Below are 18,079 nucleotides of genomic sequence, written 5' to 3' on the forward strand. Positions count from 1 at the left end.
TGGCACAAACAAGGCACCTGATCTGGGAAGGGGCATCCCAACAAGCCACGGTTGTAAAACATTATTTATCCAACATACTTATTTGTCTTATATTATTATTTTCATATCTCTGCGATTATACTTATAAAAGCCATGTTTTTGTGCCCTCTCCTGACTGATGATTGACCAGAGGGCGCCTCCTCTGCAGCTGACACAGCGTACAAAGGGGCCTCCTCCTCCGATGTCTCGCAGGTTTCTTGGTCCCCACAGTCACTCTCCTTCCTCCCTTAAAGCACAAATCCAAGGGTGTCAGTCCCCAGCTTTAAATCCTTCATTAGGCCCGCCTAGCCTTCAGGGTAACGTTCAGACCTGGGATGACCCCTCTGCAGTCACCTACTCCCGGCCACTCTCTCTTGCACCATCATTGACTGTGCTCTGTCTCCTCAGGACTGCGTGTGCTTTCCTGTGACTCTGTCCTTGGTACCGAGGAGCCCTGCCCGTAGTGCCAACCTCTGCCCGCTTCCAGCATGGCTTACTTCCTGCAACAGTGCGAAAAGCATTGCTTTTGTGATCAAGTGACTGTAAACAGAACTAGCTCAAGTGTCACCTTTTCCTGGTCCACCATTCCCTACCCGACCTCCCCAAATCAGCCTGCTTTTGAGGCTTCTGTGTTTGCCCACAGAATTCCACACTTCCCTCTGTCACGCTGGATTGTATGTATCTCTTTACCCATCTCCATCCTGGGCTACACCGACCACCTGGAAAGCATTCTCCCCTGCACCTCCATATGTTTCCCCCCTTTTTATGAAAGTGTTCAAACATTCAGCAAAGTAACAAAAATGATACAGTTATTATACTTAATACAGCATACTTATTCAGATTTAACAGTAGTTTTGTCAGATTTGCTCCAAGTATGGGTTTTTTGGTGAGATAGTTAAAGTAAATATACTATGATCTTAAATATTTCTGTATGTATCTTTAAAAAATATATACCCCTACTTAAAGACAATACTGTTATCCCATGCAATAAAATTATTAATACTTTTTTTAATGATTAATATTCTGTATCACCTAATAACTTACATGACTTTCTATTTCCCCAAGTGCCTAGTGCAGTTTCTGCCAAGTTGCAATAAATGTTAGAATGAATTTTTCTGTGATAACAAATGGGATAGCAATAGGATTTTTATGTACTCAAAATGGAGTTTTAGAATTTTAAATTATTTTTCAATTATAATGTGCTTTAATTGCAGATGGAGATACGAAAAGGAGAGCAAAGAAAGCTAAGAAAAAGGAAAAGAAGAAGAAACACAGATCGTCAGTCTTTTCTTTATTTTATGAAAAAGTTAAAATGTGTATAAAATTACATTAAATAGTATAATCCCCCATGTACCCACCACTCACTTTGAATAATTACCAACTCATGGGTAGTGCCCTCCCCCCCAGTTATTTTGAAACCAATTCCAGATAACATTCCATCCATAAGCAGTTTAGCACTTTTCTCTGACAGGTATTGTTTAAAATACAAACCAAAAAATAGGACCAGGGATATAGCTCAGCGGCACAGCACCTGCCTGGCAAGCATGAGGTCATGAGTTCAATTCCCGGAACCAAAAGAAAAAAAGAAACCATTATGGTACTATAATGCCTAAAATACTTAACAATAATTACTCAATTCTCAGTGGCTTTTCTGCAGCTTATTCAAATCAGGATCCATTTCATGTCCCTAAATTGCAATGATTATATTTGTAAAGTGTCCTTTAGCATGTTCTGCTCTCTACATTTCCTATAGAATGATAGGTCCAAAGGCTTGATGATCTAGATTTGAGTTCTGGGCAGGAATACACATAGGTGGTACTGTATTCTTCCGTCAGAAGACAAATAATGTCTAGGTGTCTCATTGATGTATTATTTCATGAGGGATTGCAATATGGTGATAGTCTATCTCTAGCTTGCCTTCTTCATTAATTAGGTAGAACAACTCTAAAAGAGAAACTCATCAACAAATTAAATATACTGAAGTACAGTTTGTATAGGAAGGGAAAGAAGGTTACGGGTATAGTTCAGTGGTAGTGTTTACCTAGTATGCATGAGACCCTGGGTTTGACCCTCAGCGCTACCAAAAAAATTAAATAATAATAATAATAATAAAATTAAATATAAAATTCTATAAAAGGGAAGAACAAGAAATGAGTATTGCTTAATTTTTCAGTTTTATGAGTTTGCAAAATAATGAATTGTATTCTTTTAGTATTATCCTGAGGATTTAAACCTATTTAATATATTTTATTCCCTTACACTCAAAATTATTAATGCACAAGTTGGTAAGAGCTGTTTTATAAGCCTTTTTTTTTTGTTTGTTTTTGTTGGTTTTTTTTTGGTTTTTCTCCGGTACCAGGAACCGAACTCACGACCTTGCACTTGCCAGGCAGGCGCTTTGCCGCTGAGCTAAATCCCCAGCCCCAAGCCTTTTTATTTCTGTTGTCATTCTATACCATAAGAACTGTATTTCATTGTTCTTTTAGTGATTTTTTTTTAATTGTGAAGCATGATTTTATTAAGTGTTAGTTTTTTTAGTTAAAGTTCTTCTCTAGCAAGTTTGAATAAGGTGGGAATTCAGGTCATTTTCATTGCCTTAAAAAATTAAGATACTCTTTAACATGGGGATATTAAGTGAATTTGTATCAATTTATAATCCCTACAGGAAGAAATATAAGAAAAAGAAGTCTAAGAAGAGCAGAAAAGAGTCCAGTGATTCAAGTTCTAAAGATTCCCAAGAAGAATTTCTAGAGAATCTCTGGAAGGATAGATCAAGTAAGTTCTTCTGATAACCTTTAACTCAAAACAGATAAAACTTTAAAGTAACTGAATGGTCAAGTGTGAATGTGTTTCTGAACTTCTTCCATGCAGAGGCTGAAGAACCCTCAGATTTAATTGGCCCAGAAGCTCCAAAAACACTTGCCTCTCAAGATGATAAACCTTTAAAGTAAGTAGCACTATATTTATAATATCTAAAGTACCTTCCAAAACTATAGCCCTAACTTGCCTTTCCAAGCTTATCTCCCTATACTTCCTTAGCTGTACCCTAGCTTCCATGTGAGCTGGAATACTAAAAGTGCTTGCTATCCATGTTCCATTTTTCCTCCTTGTTAAGCGTGTTTCTTACCCTACATGCCTTCACTTCTTTTCCCTGCCTTGTATTCTTCCCTACCCTCAGTTTTCTCCCTGTTAAAATCCTTCAGTAGCCTTCAAAGCCCTTTGCAAAAGCAGAGAGATAACTGATTCTCAGTATTACCCCTCCATGAGTAATTGTGATTTCTACCCTTCTTCAATCCTCAAGCACTGTATGTTGACCCTCTGTAGCATATTATATGTTTTAGCTTGTATTGCAGTTATATCTTATTACTAATAAAAACTCCACAAGAACAGAAATTGTTTTTATATTACAAACTCTGAGTTGAATAGGTATGCAAGAAACATTCATCGAGTTGAATTAAGGGATAATAGCTTTTAAAGTCCCTTTGAAACAAAGGTAATAGATAATTGTTACTGTATAGCATTATTATTGGTCATAAGTAAAAGATATGTCAATTTGAGATACATTATTTCTTTACTTTAGGGCTTTTTTTTAAGAGAAAAGGAGAAAGGGAAGGAACTAGAGCAGAAGCAATAATGGCAATACCTATTGGGATATATTAACCATCTGTTATAAGCTGTACATTTACATATACTAACGTCAGTTCTTCCAAATTATTTTTGTATTTCTGGGTTAGTAATGTAAGTCATAGTGCAGTGTTTGCTAATTAAAGTGATTCACATTGGACTTCCTACAGTAGAACACTACTGCTTAGCACTGGTATTCCCATTGTTACCAGAAAGAAAATGTTTTGTGCACTTTTTAGATGATGAGCTTTCTGTATTGTGTTGATTTAATGGACCTTTTCTGAATTCTGAATTATTTTGCAGCTATGGCCATGCTCTGTTACCTGGTGAGGGTGCAGCTATGGCTGAATATGTAAAAGCTGGAAAACGTATTCCACGAAGAGGTGAAATTGGGTTGACAAGTGAGGAAATTGCATCATTTGAGTGTTCAGGTTACGTAATGAGTGGTAGCAGGTATGTTCTTGGTATTGGGCTCAGTTTCTATGATCAGATCTTTTCCTTACTATCAGAATTATATTTTGGTGATTGATTTTCATTAAGTCACTATCCATAATGGAAAGTAGAGTATGAATACTGATTTGATATTGTCTTTTGATATGAACAATGTGGTTAAAATCCCAAGCATATATGAAATTTAGCTTCAAAGTTAGTTATATCCTCAACCTCAAGGAATCAGTATTTCTTTGTACTTTGCTATAGGGAAAACTATAAACATTATTGAAAGACATTAAAGACCTAAATAGGGAGAGAGATAACATGTTCATGGGAAGAAGGCAATACTGTAAAGTTGTCCGTTCTTTTCAGATTGATCTTTCGACTCAATAAAATTCCAATCAACGGTTTTTCATAAAATTTAATAAGCTGATTCTAAAGTATATTTGCTACACTGAAAGGCCAAGAATAGTCAGGGTTGGTTGGTTGGTTTATTCGTTTGTTTATTTATTTATTTGTTTGCAGTAATGGGGATTGAACTCAAGGTCTTTGCACTGAGCTAAGTCCCCAAGTCTTTTTTTTTTTATTTTGAGACAGGGTCTTACTAAGTTGCCCAGGCTAGGCTCAAACTGGTCCTCCAACCCACTCTCCTGGACTGCTGGGATTACAGGTGTCACCCAAGTGTCGCTCAGCTTAGCCAGGTCATTTCTGAAGAAGAGTAAGGAAGGTGAGATTTTCCTTACTACAGATGAGAACTTACAAAGCTTACAGCACTTCAGAAAGCATAGAGAAACAACGACCTTATTCAGTGAAGTAAAATACTTCCTGTGTACTTTCCTAGTTCATATTTTGGCACAGATATTTTATCCACTGAAAGACAGTCATCTGTTTATCTTAATCCATGAAGAATGTGTCATTTTGGTTATTAAAGCATTGGGGATATAGTTGAGTTTGAGGCCAAGGACAGCTATAGCATTATGAAACTTCAGTTGTGTGAAAGAGATGGGATGTTAGAACAGTGGAGAAAGAGGGAACTATTGAGTAAGGGGGGAAATGGTTATCCATGTAGAAAAAGATGAAAGTAGGACCCAAACTCACCATATACAAAAGGCTGTGCAGTTAAATTAAGAGTTATAAGAGCAGATATATTTTGGACCTTAGGATAAAGTGTTTTCTAAAAAAAAAAAAAAATGCCCTAACCATAAAATAAAGTATTGCCAGGCATCATGGCACACGCCTGTAATCCTAGCACTCAGGAGGCTGAGGCAGGAGAGTTGCTGTGAGTTCAAGGCCAGCCTGGACTACATAGTGAATTCAAGGCCATCCTGAATTACATAGTGAGACCCTATCTCTAAAATAATAATAATAATAATAATAGTAATAAATAAAGTAGTTATTAAATTAAGTAGTTATAAATTAAGAAGTTTGCCTAGGCTAAAAATAAGAACTCATGTTTATCAAAAGACACATTAACAACAACAACAAAAAAAAGACAGGTTCCATGGCAGGATAAGATCTTGAAATACACACAACTAATAAAGAGTTAGTACTGAGAATATTTAAAGTATACCTATAAGTGACCCAAAAGAAAAATGGGGAAATGACCAAACAGGTATTTTTCAGAAGAAAAAATACATATGTCCTATACATACATAAAAAGATATTATTATTAGGAATAGAAATCAAGAACTTAATGAGATACCACTTTACACCCATTTGATAGGAAAAATGTTCAAAGTTCTAACAGTGCCAAGCATTTGAAAGGATGTAGATATACATATAGGATCTCTTAAATATTGCTAGTGATGGTATACATTGGTACACTTTGGGGAATAATAATTTAGCAACTCCACACCAGACTACCCAAGAGAAAAAACTTTCACATATGCTAGGAAACACGTGTATGGAAGTTCATTATAGCATCCTTCATGTAGCACTTTCTCCCAAGTACTAACTAGGCCAACCCTAATTAGCCTCTGAGATCAGGCGGGACTGGACATAGGGTTGTAGGGCTATAGATTCATGTGGCACTTTTTGTGCTAGGTAAACTGTTCAAAATACTCCCTTCCCCTGAGCAACCTAAATATATTGTCATTTTAGCCAGGTGTGGTAGCACACGCCTGTCATACCAGCACTTGGGAGGCTGAAGCTGAGGCAGGAGGATCACTGTGAGTTCGAAGCCAGCCTCGATCGGCTACATAGCAAGACTTTGTCTTAAAAAAAAAAAACATAGATAGATAGATAGATGGATAGATAGATACTCATTTCTTCATCTCTCCCATCTTGCCACTTCCCTGCCATCACACTAATTTAAATTGATTCTCTCCTTTTCTCCTTACCCAGATTGTTCTGTTTTTCAAGAAATAGCTCAAGCTTCTTGAATTGATTCTGTACGACTGGGTACATATATACAAGGAAGACAGGTTTTCCCTCTAAATAAAGAGACTTTTTGAACATGATGTCATAGTTTCCCTCTGCCTCTACTCTTAAGCGTTAGTAATTTGACCCTTGTAAGAAATCTCCCCTTTCTTTTCTTTGAGCCCCTACTGGATTCTAAAGAAATTAAACCTACCCCCAGACCCCTCTTCAGTTATACATTAAGACTTGGTTCTTTTGGTTGTACTGGTAAAGTAGAACCTTAAAGAAGTGCCAGTTGATTGATGGAAAATTAAATCTCTCATCTGTCCTGCTGTCAGTTCCACAAAAGCAAATGGACATATCACCTAGGAAGTTTAATAATTTGACTTCTGATTGTTTTGCTGGAAACAATTAAACTAGACTTATGCCCCTAGCATTTGAAATTAATGATAATGTTCAGTATGTTGACAGAATTTAAGAGATCATATTTTGAATGCTAGGAATGAATCAAATGACATAAATGATCTTCTAATAACTTCACTCATTTCAAAAAGCTTCTATGTGTCAGCTTTTAAGCTGCTTATTCTCTATTAAGAAGGGATTAATGAGGACAATCTATGAGAATAATTACTGAGAAATTAAGCCAAAAATAAAATTATCTCTAGGCATCGCCGAATGGAGGCTGTGCGACTGCGAAAAGAGAACCAGATCTATAGTGCTGATGAGAAGAGAGCCCTTGCGTCCTTTAACCAAGAAGAGAGACGAAAGAGAGAGAACAAGATTCTGGCCAGTTTTCGAGAGATGGTATACAGGAAGACCAAAGGGAAGGATGACAAATAAGGATTTTCTAATTATCTGGCAGACATTTTTCACAACAAAAAGGAAGTCTGGGTTCTACACATATACAAAGATTTTTGTGCTTTGAAAAAGCTTTACAGTGCTACTGTGCCTTCTATTTAATTCTTTCAGTCCTTCAATAAAAATAAACTGCTTATTGATAATAACATCAGTAAATTATTTGGGTTATTTTGGATTGACCATAACATTCTGGTTTAAAAATTTAAATTACGAATGAAATCCTGCTGTATTAGGGGAGGTGGCATGGAGAGAAAGTGTCAGTAAGATGAGAAACTTAATCTCATCCTAAGGCTCAGTGCTCCAATTGGCTCTACACAATGCCAACCCCTACCCCAGCTAAACTTGAGAGAAATTGTCATTCCTCTGTGTTGCAAGTGTTATGAATGGACTTGATAGAAACTACATAGGAGGCTAATTTGTTAAAATGAAAGGTTTGCTGAAAAAAAAAAAGCAAGTCTGGGTTTGAAAACTGACATGTACAATATAATATAGCGTCTGCCCCAGAATAGTGTATTTTGCTTTCAGTCCCTGCCTGTACTCTAAAATCAACCAACAAGCCAAAAAGCGAATTAACCCATGGATTTGTTGAACTGGAAATGTAAACAGGTGGTGTTTTAAACTCTTAATAATTCACTTAAAGATCACTCTTTCAGGGGCTGCAGATAGAGCTCAGTGGTACACTGCTTGCTTAGCATACCTAAGACCCTGGCTTCGATCCCCAGCACTCCAAAAGAAAAAGAGTACTTTCAAATATAAAGTCTTAGGAAGTCTGTTGCTGTGCCAGTGTAAGTAACTTATTTCTATTTGACCTATACTTTAGTGATAGGATAACATCTGAAAAGCAAAGAATGAGAATCAACTATCGTCAGGAGTGCTGGTAGGAAAAAATATCATGAGTCAGTATTTTACTTGTTTCATAAGATCAAGCTAAAATGATATTAAACTTTTTTTGTGTGTGTGGTACTAGGATTAAACCCCGTAGCTCTGCACTGAGCTACATCCCCAGCCCTTTCTATTTATAGTTTTACTTTTTTGAGACAGGACCTTAATAAGTCACAAAGTTGTTCAGGCTGGGCTTGAACTTGTGATCCTCTTTTTTTTTTTTTTTTTGGTTTTTCTCTGGTACCGGGAACCAAACTCACGACCTTGCGCTTGCCAGGCAGGCGCTTTTGCCGCTGAGCTAAATCCCCAGCCCCCTCTTGTGATCCTCTTGTCTCAGCTTTGATGTTAAACATTTTAAACTTTGTCCCTTATGTAATAATATAAATATTGTTAAATCTTTCAGTTTAATTTTTACATCTATCATTCAGTTTAATAGTTAACTTTGTATAAAACCTCCTCACATTATCACATTTTTGGAAAGTGCAAATGGTAGAACTGTGAGATCATAATTTTTGTCCTTCCCTTATTTTTGTTCAGTTTAATTAGGTCACAGAAGTGTAAGGGGAAGGAACAGTTGCAGTTTTGGCTGTTTCTGTTATGGTTGAAAGGTTGTTTCGATCTCCATTATTGTTACATACATAATTACTGGGTGACAGGAAAATTCTAAAATGCCCTTCTTATAACAGTTTGAAAGTGGTTTTTGTTCAGTTTTTAAATTAGGCACTCATATTTCAAGTACAGAGCACAAGGTTTTCTATTTAACATATATTCGGAAAGCGTCTACCTTTAATGCACGACTAAAGAGCAGTGAGTATGTAACATTTGTCTCCCCTGAACTTATGATTTATACTACTACCCTAATAAACCTATACTTTCCAAAAGTTAAAAGGAAACTAGGTCCCAGACTTGTGAGTCTTAGTCCATCTGCTTTATATACTAAAACCTAAAGTGTATAATCCCCACTTTTAAAAATTTTATTCTCTAAGGGCATTTTTGTTACTGGTTCCTAGAGACTGAAATAGTATATTCTTTTATTTTTAATTAGCAAGGCAGTGTAAATGCAGCCATTTTGCGATACATATATAAATATTCAACAGATATTTATTGAGTAAATGAAAGAAAAGATATTAAATTATTTGAGAGCCTTACCACTTTTTTCATCAGGGTTTGTTTAGGAAATGTCTATGAAACAATAGCTTCCGTAGCATATTCTTTAGGAAAGAGAAAGGAAGAATAAAAGGGCTTACAGTATTTTATTTTCAGCTTATGAAACTTACTGCTTCAAAGCTTGTTTAGTCACCTGAGCCATAAGTCAAATGGTAGGGTTATTGTGCTTCAAAGATATTTTTCTGTTCTTCGAGACTTAACTAGTTTCCCACCTCAACTATCACTTTGATAGGATTTTCCTTTCCTTTTAATTTATTGCACAAATACGAGTTTAAAAAAAGAAGGAAAAAAAATTACTCACAGTCCTACCACATCAACCGCTAGTATTCTGTGGGGTTTTTTTCCAGTGTTTGTCTAAGCAGATATGTATTCTGATGTACTTGTGAATAATCACTCAGACTGTAATGTAAATTTTTTTGGTGTTTTAAAACTTTGCAGCCAGGTAAGGGACTCCAGCAAAGATCGAAACAAGTGCTGATCTGATCTGAGGATGAGAAGACCTGAAATAAGGAAGGGTACTGATTGAACCCTTTCCTGTTTCGTTGCCCCCGGCCCTAAAGCCACCCTGCCGCCATCACAAGTGTGATGGTGCGTTGCAGAAGGCAGCATGCCAGGTGTCAGAGTATTGAAATGTACTGTTCAACAGTAAAGCCAACTCCCAGTAAATAAAGCGGTCTGTGAGAAGGGCGGCCCTTCAGACTGGTTATATTATGAGCTGTAGAACCTCTGCCATTTTTTCGTTCCCCCATTGTGCCTGCAAGGGTCTGTCTGGATTGGAGACTTAGGCACAGATTGGGGAACAAGCAGCCAAGAACCAGCCATGATTTGGTCTAACAGGTGAATTTTAGCAACTCTCTAAACTCAGCTCTGTACTTACAAGATTGAAAAATGATGCATAGTGATAGGAAAAACCTTTTAGAAAATAGAAAACAACTTACTGGTTACTCTGCTAATGTGACGGAAGTTGTGGAATGGAAAATGAATGACTGCGAAAAATACAGCTGGGTTGTATGCCACAAGTTTATTCAATAAATATTCTGTGGTTTGATGTGCTACATTGTATTTTTAATACATTCTTATTAGAAAAACAACCCTAAAATGTCCTGTAGATATCAGATATTTAAATAGGCCTTGATTGCGTTTATTAAAAGGTATTTGGCCTCAATCACATTCATCAGCGTTCCTTCTTGAAAGCAGATCGAGTCTGGTCTAGAGAGAAAGAAATACATCAAAAGCTTCTGGGAATTGTACAAAACACTGAGCGCAGGATTCCTTCCTTACTCTGCTACATTGCTGTTGAGTAGGAAAGGTAGAGGATGGAGTGTTGAGAGGGAAGAGGTGGCAAGGGGTCTGGCTATTCTTTTTTGTGCCTGAGGCCAAATCAATAAAGGATTCATGAGCTTATGTGTGAACAGTCTAAGAGAGATTCTAGACAAAAGGGACTTTTATACATGATTTAATTCCACCAGATTTTGAAATTTCATGCAGAAACAACAAACATGACCCACTTTGCCTCTACTCTACCCCAGAAACTAATCCTCAAATTTACAATTGCTGGAGAAACAGATATTAAGAAAAAAAAAACTTTCTAGAACAATGGCAGAATCATACTTTAAGCCCATTCTAATGGGGCTGGTGGTCCAAAGAAGGTAAGTAACCATTACATGAATTATCTGTGGCTATGCACCTGCTGGATTCCTGGGGTATGATGACCTTTCCCCCACTCTTTTAAGATAAATCTCCCCTCCAAAAATAAAATAAATATCCCAAGAGCCAGGCATGATGGCGCACATCCTTAATCCCAGCATGCAGGAAGCTGAGGCAGGAAAATCACCATGAGTTTGAGGCCATCATGGGGCTATATAGTGAATTCAAGACCAACCTAAACTACATAGCAAGACCCTGTCTCAAAAACAAACAAAATAATAATAAAATAAGTCTCCAAATATTTATTACCTTTGAACTAATGTTTGGTCTTCAAATACAAAGGAGATATCAACAGGAGCTTCCTAAGAGAAAAGGATAGCCATCAGCCTAGACCAATCATGCCAACTTTCAACTCCTTCCCTCCCTACATTTGTCCATATGTATACTCTTGAATTTCCAGAATGTATTTTCTTTATGAATTGGGAGTCGGTAGGTCATAGTTCTTTGTCACTTCAAAACTGTTCTGCAAAAGATCTTTTTGACAGCAAATACCTTGAGAATCACCACAAAACTAGGAACATTGTGGCAGAGGTTCATGCTTCTCATTAATAGCACGAGTAAGTCACTGACTTTCTTTATACACTTTGGTTTACTTAGTTAATAATTTCTACCTCTTCAGGAATGGCACCAGAAGGAAATTATATAGATGAACAGGTCTGAAAACATTTTTATGACAGCATAAAAAATAGGCTATAATACTATCTTAGTGGTCCCTACCCATTCTTCCTTCCAAATTATACTTGGAATTTTGAGCAAAACCTCTTTCTGACTTTGTGGTCCCTAGGTAAAGCCGTGGAGTCAGAATAAAGTTCAGATAACTTTTGTGAAAGGGTAGAAACAAAATGGAAAATAACATTTTTATGTCTTGTAGTCTAAGCATTATGCTTGGTATCATCCCCATTCCTCTGAGGACCCTTCCCCTTGAATTCACAGATATTATTTTGGCTTCTTTGACACTAGCCATCAAGTCAACATATTTCTTATTCACAGTCTACTTAGTGGCTACAAGTAGTCATTCCTTCAAATTTTTATTAAACAACTACTATTTCCCAGACCTTGTTTTACAGCAAGACAAAAAATCCCTACCTTGATCAAGCTTATATTCTGCTGTGGGAGCAGATAATATCAAAATAATAAATTATATAGAATATTAAAAAATAGTAAAGTATTACAGAAAGAAACAGAAGATAGGATAGACAGAGCAAGAAAAGAAGTTAGGGAGGAAGCAATGTACATGCCTAGGGCAGAGTGTTCTGGTCAGAAGGAATAGAAAGTGCAAAGGCCCTGGGGCAGGATTATACCTACCCTGTTTAAGGAGTAGCATGATCAAAGTGGTTGGAGCAAAGTAAGTGAGGGTAAGGGGCAGTGGGAAAGCAAACTAACAAAGGGCTAGATCACACAGCCCTTGTAGGTAGATCTTTGCTACACAAATGTAAGTCTCTGGACCTGTGCTGTCAGCACTATCTGGCAGCTTGTTAGAAATGCAGAATCCAAAGCTCTGCCCTACACCTGCTGAATCAGAATCTTTATTTTAACAAAAACCCCACTTCATCTGTATGTGCTTTCAAGTTTGAAACATACTTCAGGAAAGTTTTAAATAGAAAACTTTCATTTTACAAGGCTCACTGTGGCCGGCTGCTGTATTGGCAAGAAATATAATGAGTGCAAGGATGGAATCAGAGAACTTGATTGGGAGGCTACTGCAATAATCTTGCTGAGAGAGGATGGATCCTTGGCCCAGGGTGGTGGAAGTGGAGAGGTATAAAATTGTGGGGTTCTGGGCATATTTCTGAGAGTAGAGACAACTGGATTTTTTTTTCAGTACTGGAGATTAAACCCAGGGATATTCTACCACTAAGCTACGTCCTCAGCCCTTTTTAGAATGGATTTTTATTTGAAATAGGGTCTTAAGATGCCCAGGAGGGGCTTGAACTCACAGTCCTCCTATCTAACTGGATTTGTTAATGGATTGGTATGAAAGGTATTTTAAAAAATGAGAGTCAAGGATGACACCCAGGATTTTGAGATGGAGAGTGTAGCAGGTCAGATTTGAAAGGGAAAATCAAAAGTTCCCTTTTCGATACAATAAGTGAATTGTTCATTAAGCCTTCAGGTTGGAGAGGTCTGGACTGGAGCTATAAATTTGGGAATCACAGGCTCTAGGTGACATTTAAAGCCACGAGACTGGACAAGATAACCATGGAAGTGAGCACAGAGGAGGCCCAAAGCCTGAGTTGGGAACATTCCAACATGAAGGGACTGGTGTGAGGCAGAGGCGCCAGGAGAGACTTGAGGAGGGATGGCCGGTGAGGCCGGAGGGAAACAGGAGAGTATGTTGTTCTGGAAGCCTAACGGAAAGTGTCATGGAGGAGAGCGTGATCAGTCCTGGCTTGCTGCAAATGGGCCAAATGAGGGCAGAAATATGACTCTTCAACTTTGCAAAAAGTCCCTATTCCACTGAAGCCCCACTGAAGAGAACAGGGCCCAAAAGGAAGAGCTTACCGGAGGTTTGTTTTTGTTTATCTTAACAGTGAAGTAGGCAATGGTGTAGACTTTTGCTATGGGTAACTGAGCGGATGAGAGGCTCCAGCCCACACGGTAGATATAATAGAAGGAGTGAATTACATCTTCTTTCCTCATAAACTCTGTCCTGAATGCCCAGCCAATCCGAAACTTGCAAGTCTGTTTCATAGGGAAAAAAGAGAGAGAGAAAACTTAACAGAGCACGAAAGAAAAGGAGGGCTACAGCCCTGTTGTGAAGTACTACACATTTTATTGGGAGTCATACTACAGTCGATTCCCAATTACCTCCTGAGGGGAGAGAGAGTGGAGCTGAAATGAAATAAGAGCAAAGGCAAACGCACCTTCAGATCAGACTTTGGGCTGCAGGGGCACACCCTCAGATGTGAATGTCCACACCAACCACATACGCACAGTCTGCTCCATACCCTTACTTGGAAGGTGTCTTTGTTACATTTCTCATCGCTGAGGCGAAATACCCAACAGCCACAGGGTAAAGAAGGAAAGGTTTCCTTCAGCTCAGTTTGTAGAGGTTTCACTCCTGTTATGGTTTGTGTCTGGATGTCCTCCTCCTCACCCCCGAAGCCTCATGAGGTCATGGGGGCAGATTTTTTGGCGGTGGCTGAATCTAGACTTTGTGGTTGGTTCATTGCCTAGTGCTGGAATTGGGGGGTGTGAGTGCTACACCTGCCCTAGGATACATACAATATAAGGGAGGGAAAGAGGCTTGCTCCTCTCTTTTGCTCTGGTTGTTTTTGCTATCTTCTGCTGCCATCAACTGTTGCCCCTCTGCCATGCCACTCTGCCTTGGAGCCAGCTGATTATGGACTAAAACCTCTACAAACTGTAAACTAAATAAACTTTTCCCTCTTTAACTTTGGATATCGGGTATTTTGTCCCAGCAAGGAAAAAAGGAACTAAGACAACTTCATAGTCAGCTGGCTCCAAGGCAGGGTGGCATGGCAGAAGGGCATCACAGAGAAGAAACAGTTCGTGGCACATCATGGAGAAGGTATTAAGCAGCAGCCAGCCTGCCTTTCCTTTTCTCCCTTTATATTCCATCCAAGCAATAAGCCTATTGATTGGTGCCACCCACACCCAGGGTCAGGCTTCCATTCTCCACACCCGGAACTATGCTAAACCCATTTAGTTATCACACCCTTAATCTGAATGTCACACACACTAGATTCAGCCAGCTTTGAAAAGGCTCAGCGTGCATGAAGCTTTGGGGAGACATCTAAATACAAGCCACAATAGAAAGTGTGATTAAGTAGAAAATAATTAGAAAATGACTAGAAGATAGACATGGTGGTACACCTTGTAATCCCAGCCCTCAGAAGCTGAGGCAGGAGTATCACCGCAGTTTGAAACCAGCTTAGGCAACATAGTGAGTTTGAGGCCAGCCAGAACTGCATAATGAGACCTTGTCTGAAAGAAACAAAAAGGGGGAGGAGCAAGTGACTAGAACACATGTTCTGTTCATCCTGGTCCAGGAGACAGGAGACCTACAGGTGTGACTAGAAAGCAATAGGGCTAGTTTCAACCATTTGTGAAAATTAGACTCACGTCATTGCAGCCATGACTGGTTAATAAGATCAGAAGAGCAGTGATTCAGACAATGAGATACTCCATATCCCTCTGAAAGGAATGAATCTCTGTTTGCACCTTTGGAAAAGCTTTCCCCTTTGAAAGCACAAATCATACTAGTGGAGTCAAGAAACAAAAGACCTTGGATTACCTCCTTAGGGCATATTCTTGGAGTTAACAGGAGAGTACACAACTCAGGTCAACTATATTATTGAAACTATCAGCATTCATTCAGTCCCTCCTTAATTAATCCATGTATATTTTCATTAACCCTTAGTCCTGTCTATTGTACCCCAAATACGTCTCCCGTCTACCTGTTCTTCTCCAATCCCACTGCCAGTACTCTATTTCAGCTCTCATTGTTTCACACCTGGACTCAGGGAGCAACCTACTATCTAGACTTCATCATCTTCAACTCCGCTTCTCCACAACACCACCCATGCTGAAGCCAGTTATTGTCCTTAAGCACAGCTTCGATCACATCAGCTCCACTCCAAAACCTTCAGCAGCTCCCCTACTGCCTGCCAAAGGAAGTACAAATGTTTCACTGTGTCATTGAAGACCGCCCACAGTCTAGACCTAATACTATGATTTTCTACCCATATGTCACGCCTTTCCCAGCAGAAGGCTCATATTCCCATCAGACTAGAACTAGTCACTGCTCCCCATATATTCATTGTGCTTTCTTATTTTTTTAATTTTTTTTTTTGTTTGTTTTGTTTTTCTTCCAGTACCAAGAATCGAACTCACGACCTTGCGCTTGCCAGGCAGGTGCTGTGCTGCTGAGCTAAATCCCCAGCCCCTGTGCTTTTTTATTATTTTGAGATAGTCTATGTAGCCCGGTCTGGCCCTGAACTTGTGAACTCAAGTCATCCTCCTGGGTTGGTTTCCCAAGTGCCACGACTACAGGCATGCACCACTGAACCTGACTTGCCCTAGGCTTTGGACCAGACTAATGGCATTTCTTAGGAAATCTCTTTCTCTCAAGGCTACTCTGTACTTTGTAGCACTAGGATGATCCCTAAAGATCATCTAACAAAGCCCTTCACTTTTCAGATGAGGATTCTGGGGCCTAGAAGTAGATAGAGACAATTTAACATCGTACCTAGATTGGTACCTAGGACTTCTAAGCAACCACCCCAGTGTTTTCTCCACCCTACCCCATACCTCCCCACTAAGAGGTTTTGCCTCTCGGCTTGATTTTTGGTCTACTTTTCCCCTTTTGTGAATGAAGGAAGCCTTAGGTATGACATTACATTCAACAGTCTTGAACAGGCCAATCTATTCCCATTTTAATTCAATATACACACAGCAGATTTTTATGTAGCTCCAATGAGTGTGTATTATCTTGGAGTTGATAATTTTTATATGACATCACTTCATATACTCGCTTCCAGGAAACTGTGCCTCTGTGCTACTCTACAACGGATGGCTTAGCCAATTAAAATTATTGGATGCACAAAATCTACATGCACCTGGAAGTACATGCACAAAAGTGTTATTCATGGTAAGTGACCTGGGAAGAATACCTGGGTATTGTGGTATGGAGGGAGAACTGTCCTTTTTCTTATTATAAAAATAATTTAACTGTCTATTAGACAATGGGAATTCTCTAATTTTTTTCTTATCTAGAGCCCATTTGTATATTCTTATTGTCAGATTATGTTCTGGAAGAGAATGAACAATAATTATGCCTATCGGCAATATATAATTGTACCTATTCCTGTTCCACAAATACACAAGTTTTCTCACACCAGGTTTAAATATTCTTATTCATATAGCAGTACCTTTCAAACTTTTGAATTTGCATTTTTATTATTTTCATTAATAATAAAACTATTCCTTTTATCATCAAAAAATACTTTTCCTACTATGGTAGAAAGAATATATCACACAGAATTATAACCAAAACAGGGGCTGGGGATTTAGCTCAGCGGCAAAAGCGCCTGCCTGGCAAGCGCAAGGTCGTGAGTTCGGTTCCCGGTACCGGAGAAAAACCGAAAAAAAAAAAAAAAGAATTATAACCAAACCTTTATTTTGCTGTTTAATCAGAGAGACTTTGGACAATTGTTCAACCTCTGTGAGCCTCGAGCTTCCTCATCTGTAAAATAGATACAGTGATATACCTATCCCTAGGTTTGTTGTGAGAATTTTTTTTTTTTTTTTTTGGTTTTTCTCCGGTACTGGGAACCAAACTCACGACCTTGCACTTGCCAGGCAGGCGCTTTTGCCACTGAGCTAAATCCCCAGCCCTTTGTTGTGAGAATTAAGAGATCATGCATGGCGAATGTTTCACAGTACTTGGCTCAGCAAATGGCAACTCCTAATATACCATCCTTTGATGTGTGGTGGACTCTGAGAAGTTGACAACAAGCTCGAGAGAAGTCTCCATCAGAAATGCCTTACACTTAGATGGTAGAATTCTCACTTCTAGGCCTCATTGCATTAGTACAGTTGGAAACAGGTTGATTTGCTGTCCTGAGTTACACAGAGCTTTTAGTTTTTTATTCATCTACTTTCTAATTATCTCTATCCTCACAAGAGCCCTGTAAAGTGAGACAAATGTTTGAATCTGGCTCTTCATCTATAAGGAAATAATGGTAATGAGATAATAAATCTCCTCATGTATCCAACACAGATTTATTGAGCATCTATTGTATAGGTGATATTCCTAGGTGGCCAAGTACAGCCCACTGAGCAAAAGTGTCTGCCCTCCTGGACCATATGATCTGGATAAATCAGTAGACTCTGGTCTTTTAGTAGATATAGGTGTTAAGGGAAGAATAAGTCAGAGAAAGGGGAAGGCTGCAATTCTAGGAAATGCCTCAAGTCTCTGCTAACAAGTGGTATTTTAATGAAGATCTGGAGAGAGGTGAAGTGGTGAGTCCTGAAAATAAATGTCAGGAGAGCAGGTTCTAGAGGGAAC

At 38.6% G+C, this 18,079-nt stretch overlaps 2 protein-coding genes across 4 annotated transcripts in view; one reads left to right on the plus strand and one right to left on the minus strand.

Annotated features, from left to right (window-relative positions):
* The window catches only part of Nkap (NFKB activating protein), a 13,387-nt gene extending 5,951 nt beyond the window's left edge, over window positions 1–7,436 (plus strand). For both annotated transcript variants that reach the window (XM_005410425.2, XM_005410426.2), the window contains 5 exons: window positions 1,233–1,296; window positions 2,684–2,793; window positions 2,890–2,965; window positions 3,946–4,095; window positions 7,098–7,436. In XM_005410425.2, the coding sequence (XP_005410482.1) occupies window positions 1,233–1,296; window positions 2,684–2,793; window positions 2,890–2,965; window positions 3,946–4,095; window positions 7,098–7,272 (575 nt within the window). In that variant the 3' untranslated portion in view covers window positions 7,273–7,436. The remainder of the gene's footprint in view (window positions 1–1,232; window positions 1,297–2,683; window positions 2,794–2,889; window positions 2,966–3,945; window positions 4,096–7,097) is intronic.
* Window positions 7,437–8,530: 1,094 nt separating this feature from the next.
* The window catches only part of Akap14 (A kinase (PRKA) anchor protein 14), a 16,625-nt gene continuing 7,076 nt past the window's right edge, over window positions 8,531–18,079 (minus strand). For both annotated transcript variants that reach the window (XM_013507698.1, XM_005410427.2), the window contains 3 exons: window positions 13,549–13,728; window positions 11,296–11,348; window positions 8,531–10,548 (listed from right to left, as the gene is read on the minus strand). In XM_013507698.1, the coding sequence (XP_013363152.1) occupies window positions 10,452–10,548; window positions 11,296–11,348; window positions 13,549–13,728 (330 nt within the window). In that variant the 3' untranslated portion in view covers window positions 8,531–10,451. The remainder of the gene's footprint in view (window positions 10,549–11,295; window positions 11,349–13,548; window positions 13,729–18,079) is intronic.

The sequence above is a fragment of the Chinchilla lanigera genome, unplaced genomic scaffold (assembly GCF_000276665.1).
Source record: "Chinchilla lanigera isolate Chin_1 unplaced genomic scaffold, ChiLan1.0 scaffold00133, whole genome shotgun sequence".
In the NCBI taxonomy this organism is placed as follows: domain Eukaryota; kingdom Metazoa; phylum Chordata; class Mammalia; order Rodentia; family Chinchillidae; genus Chinchilla; species Chinchilla lanigera.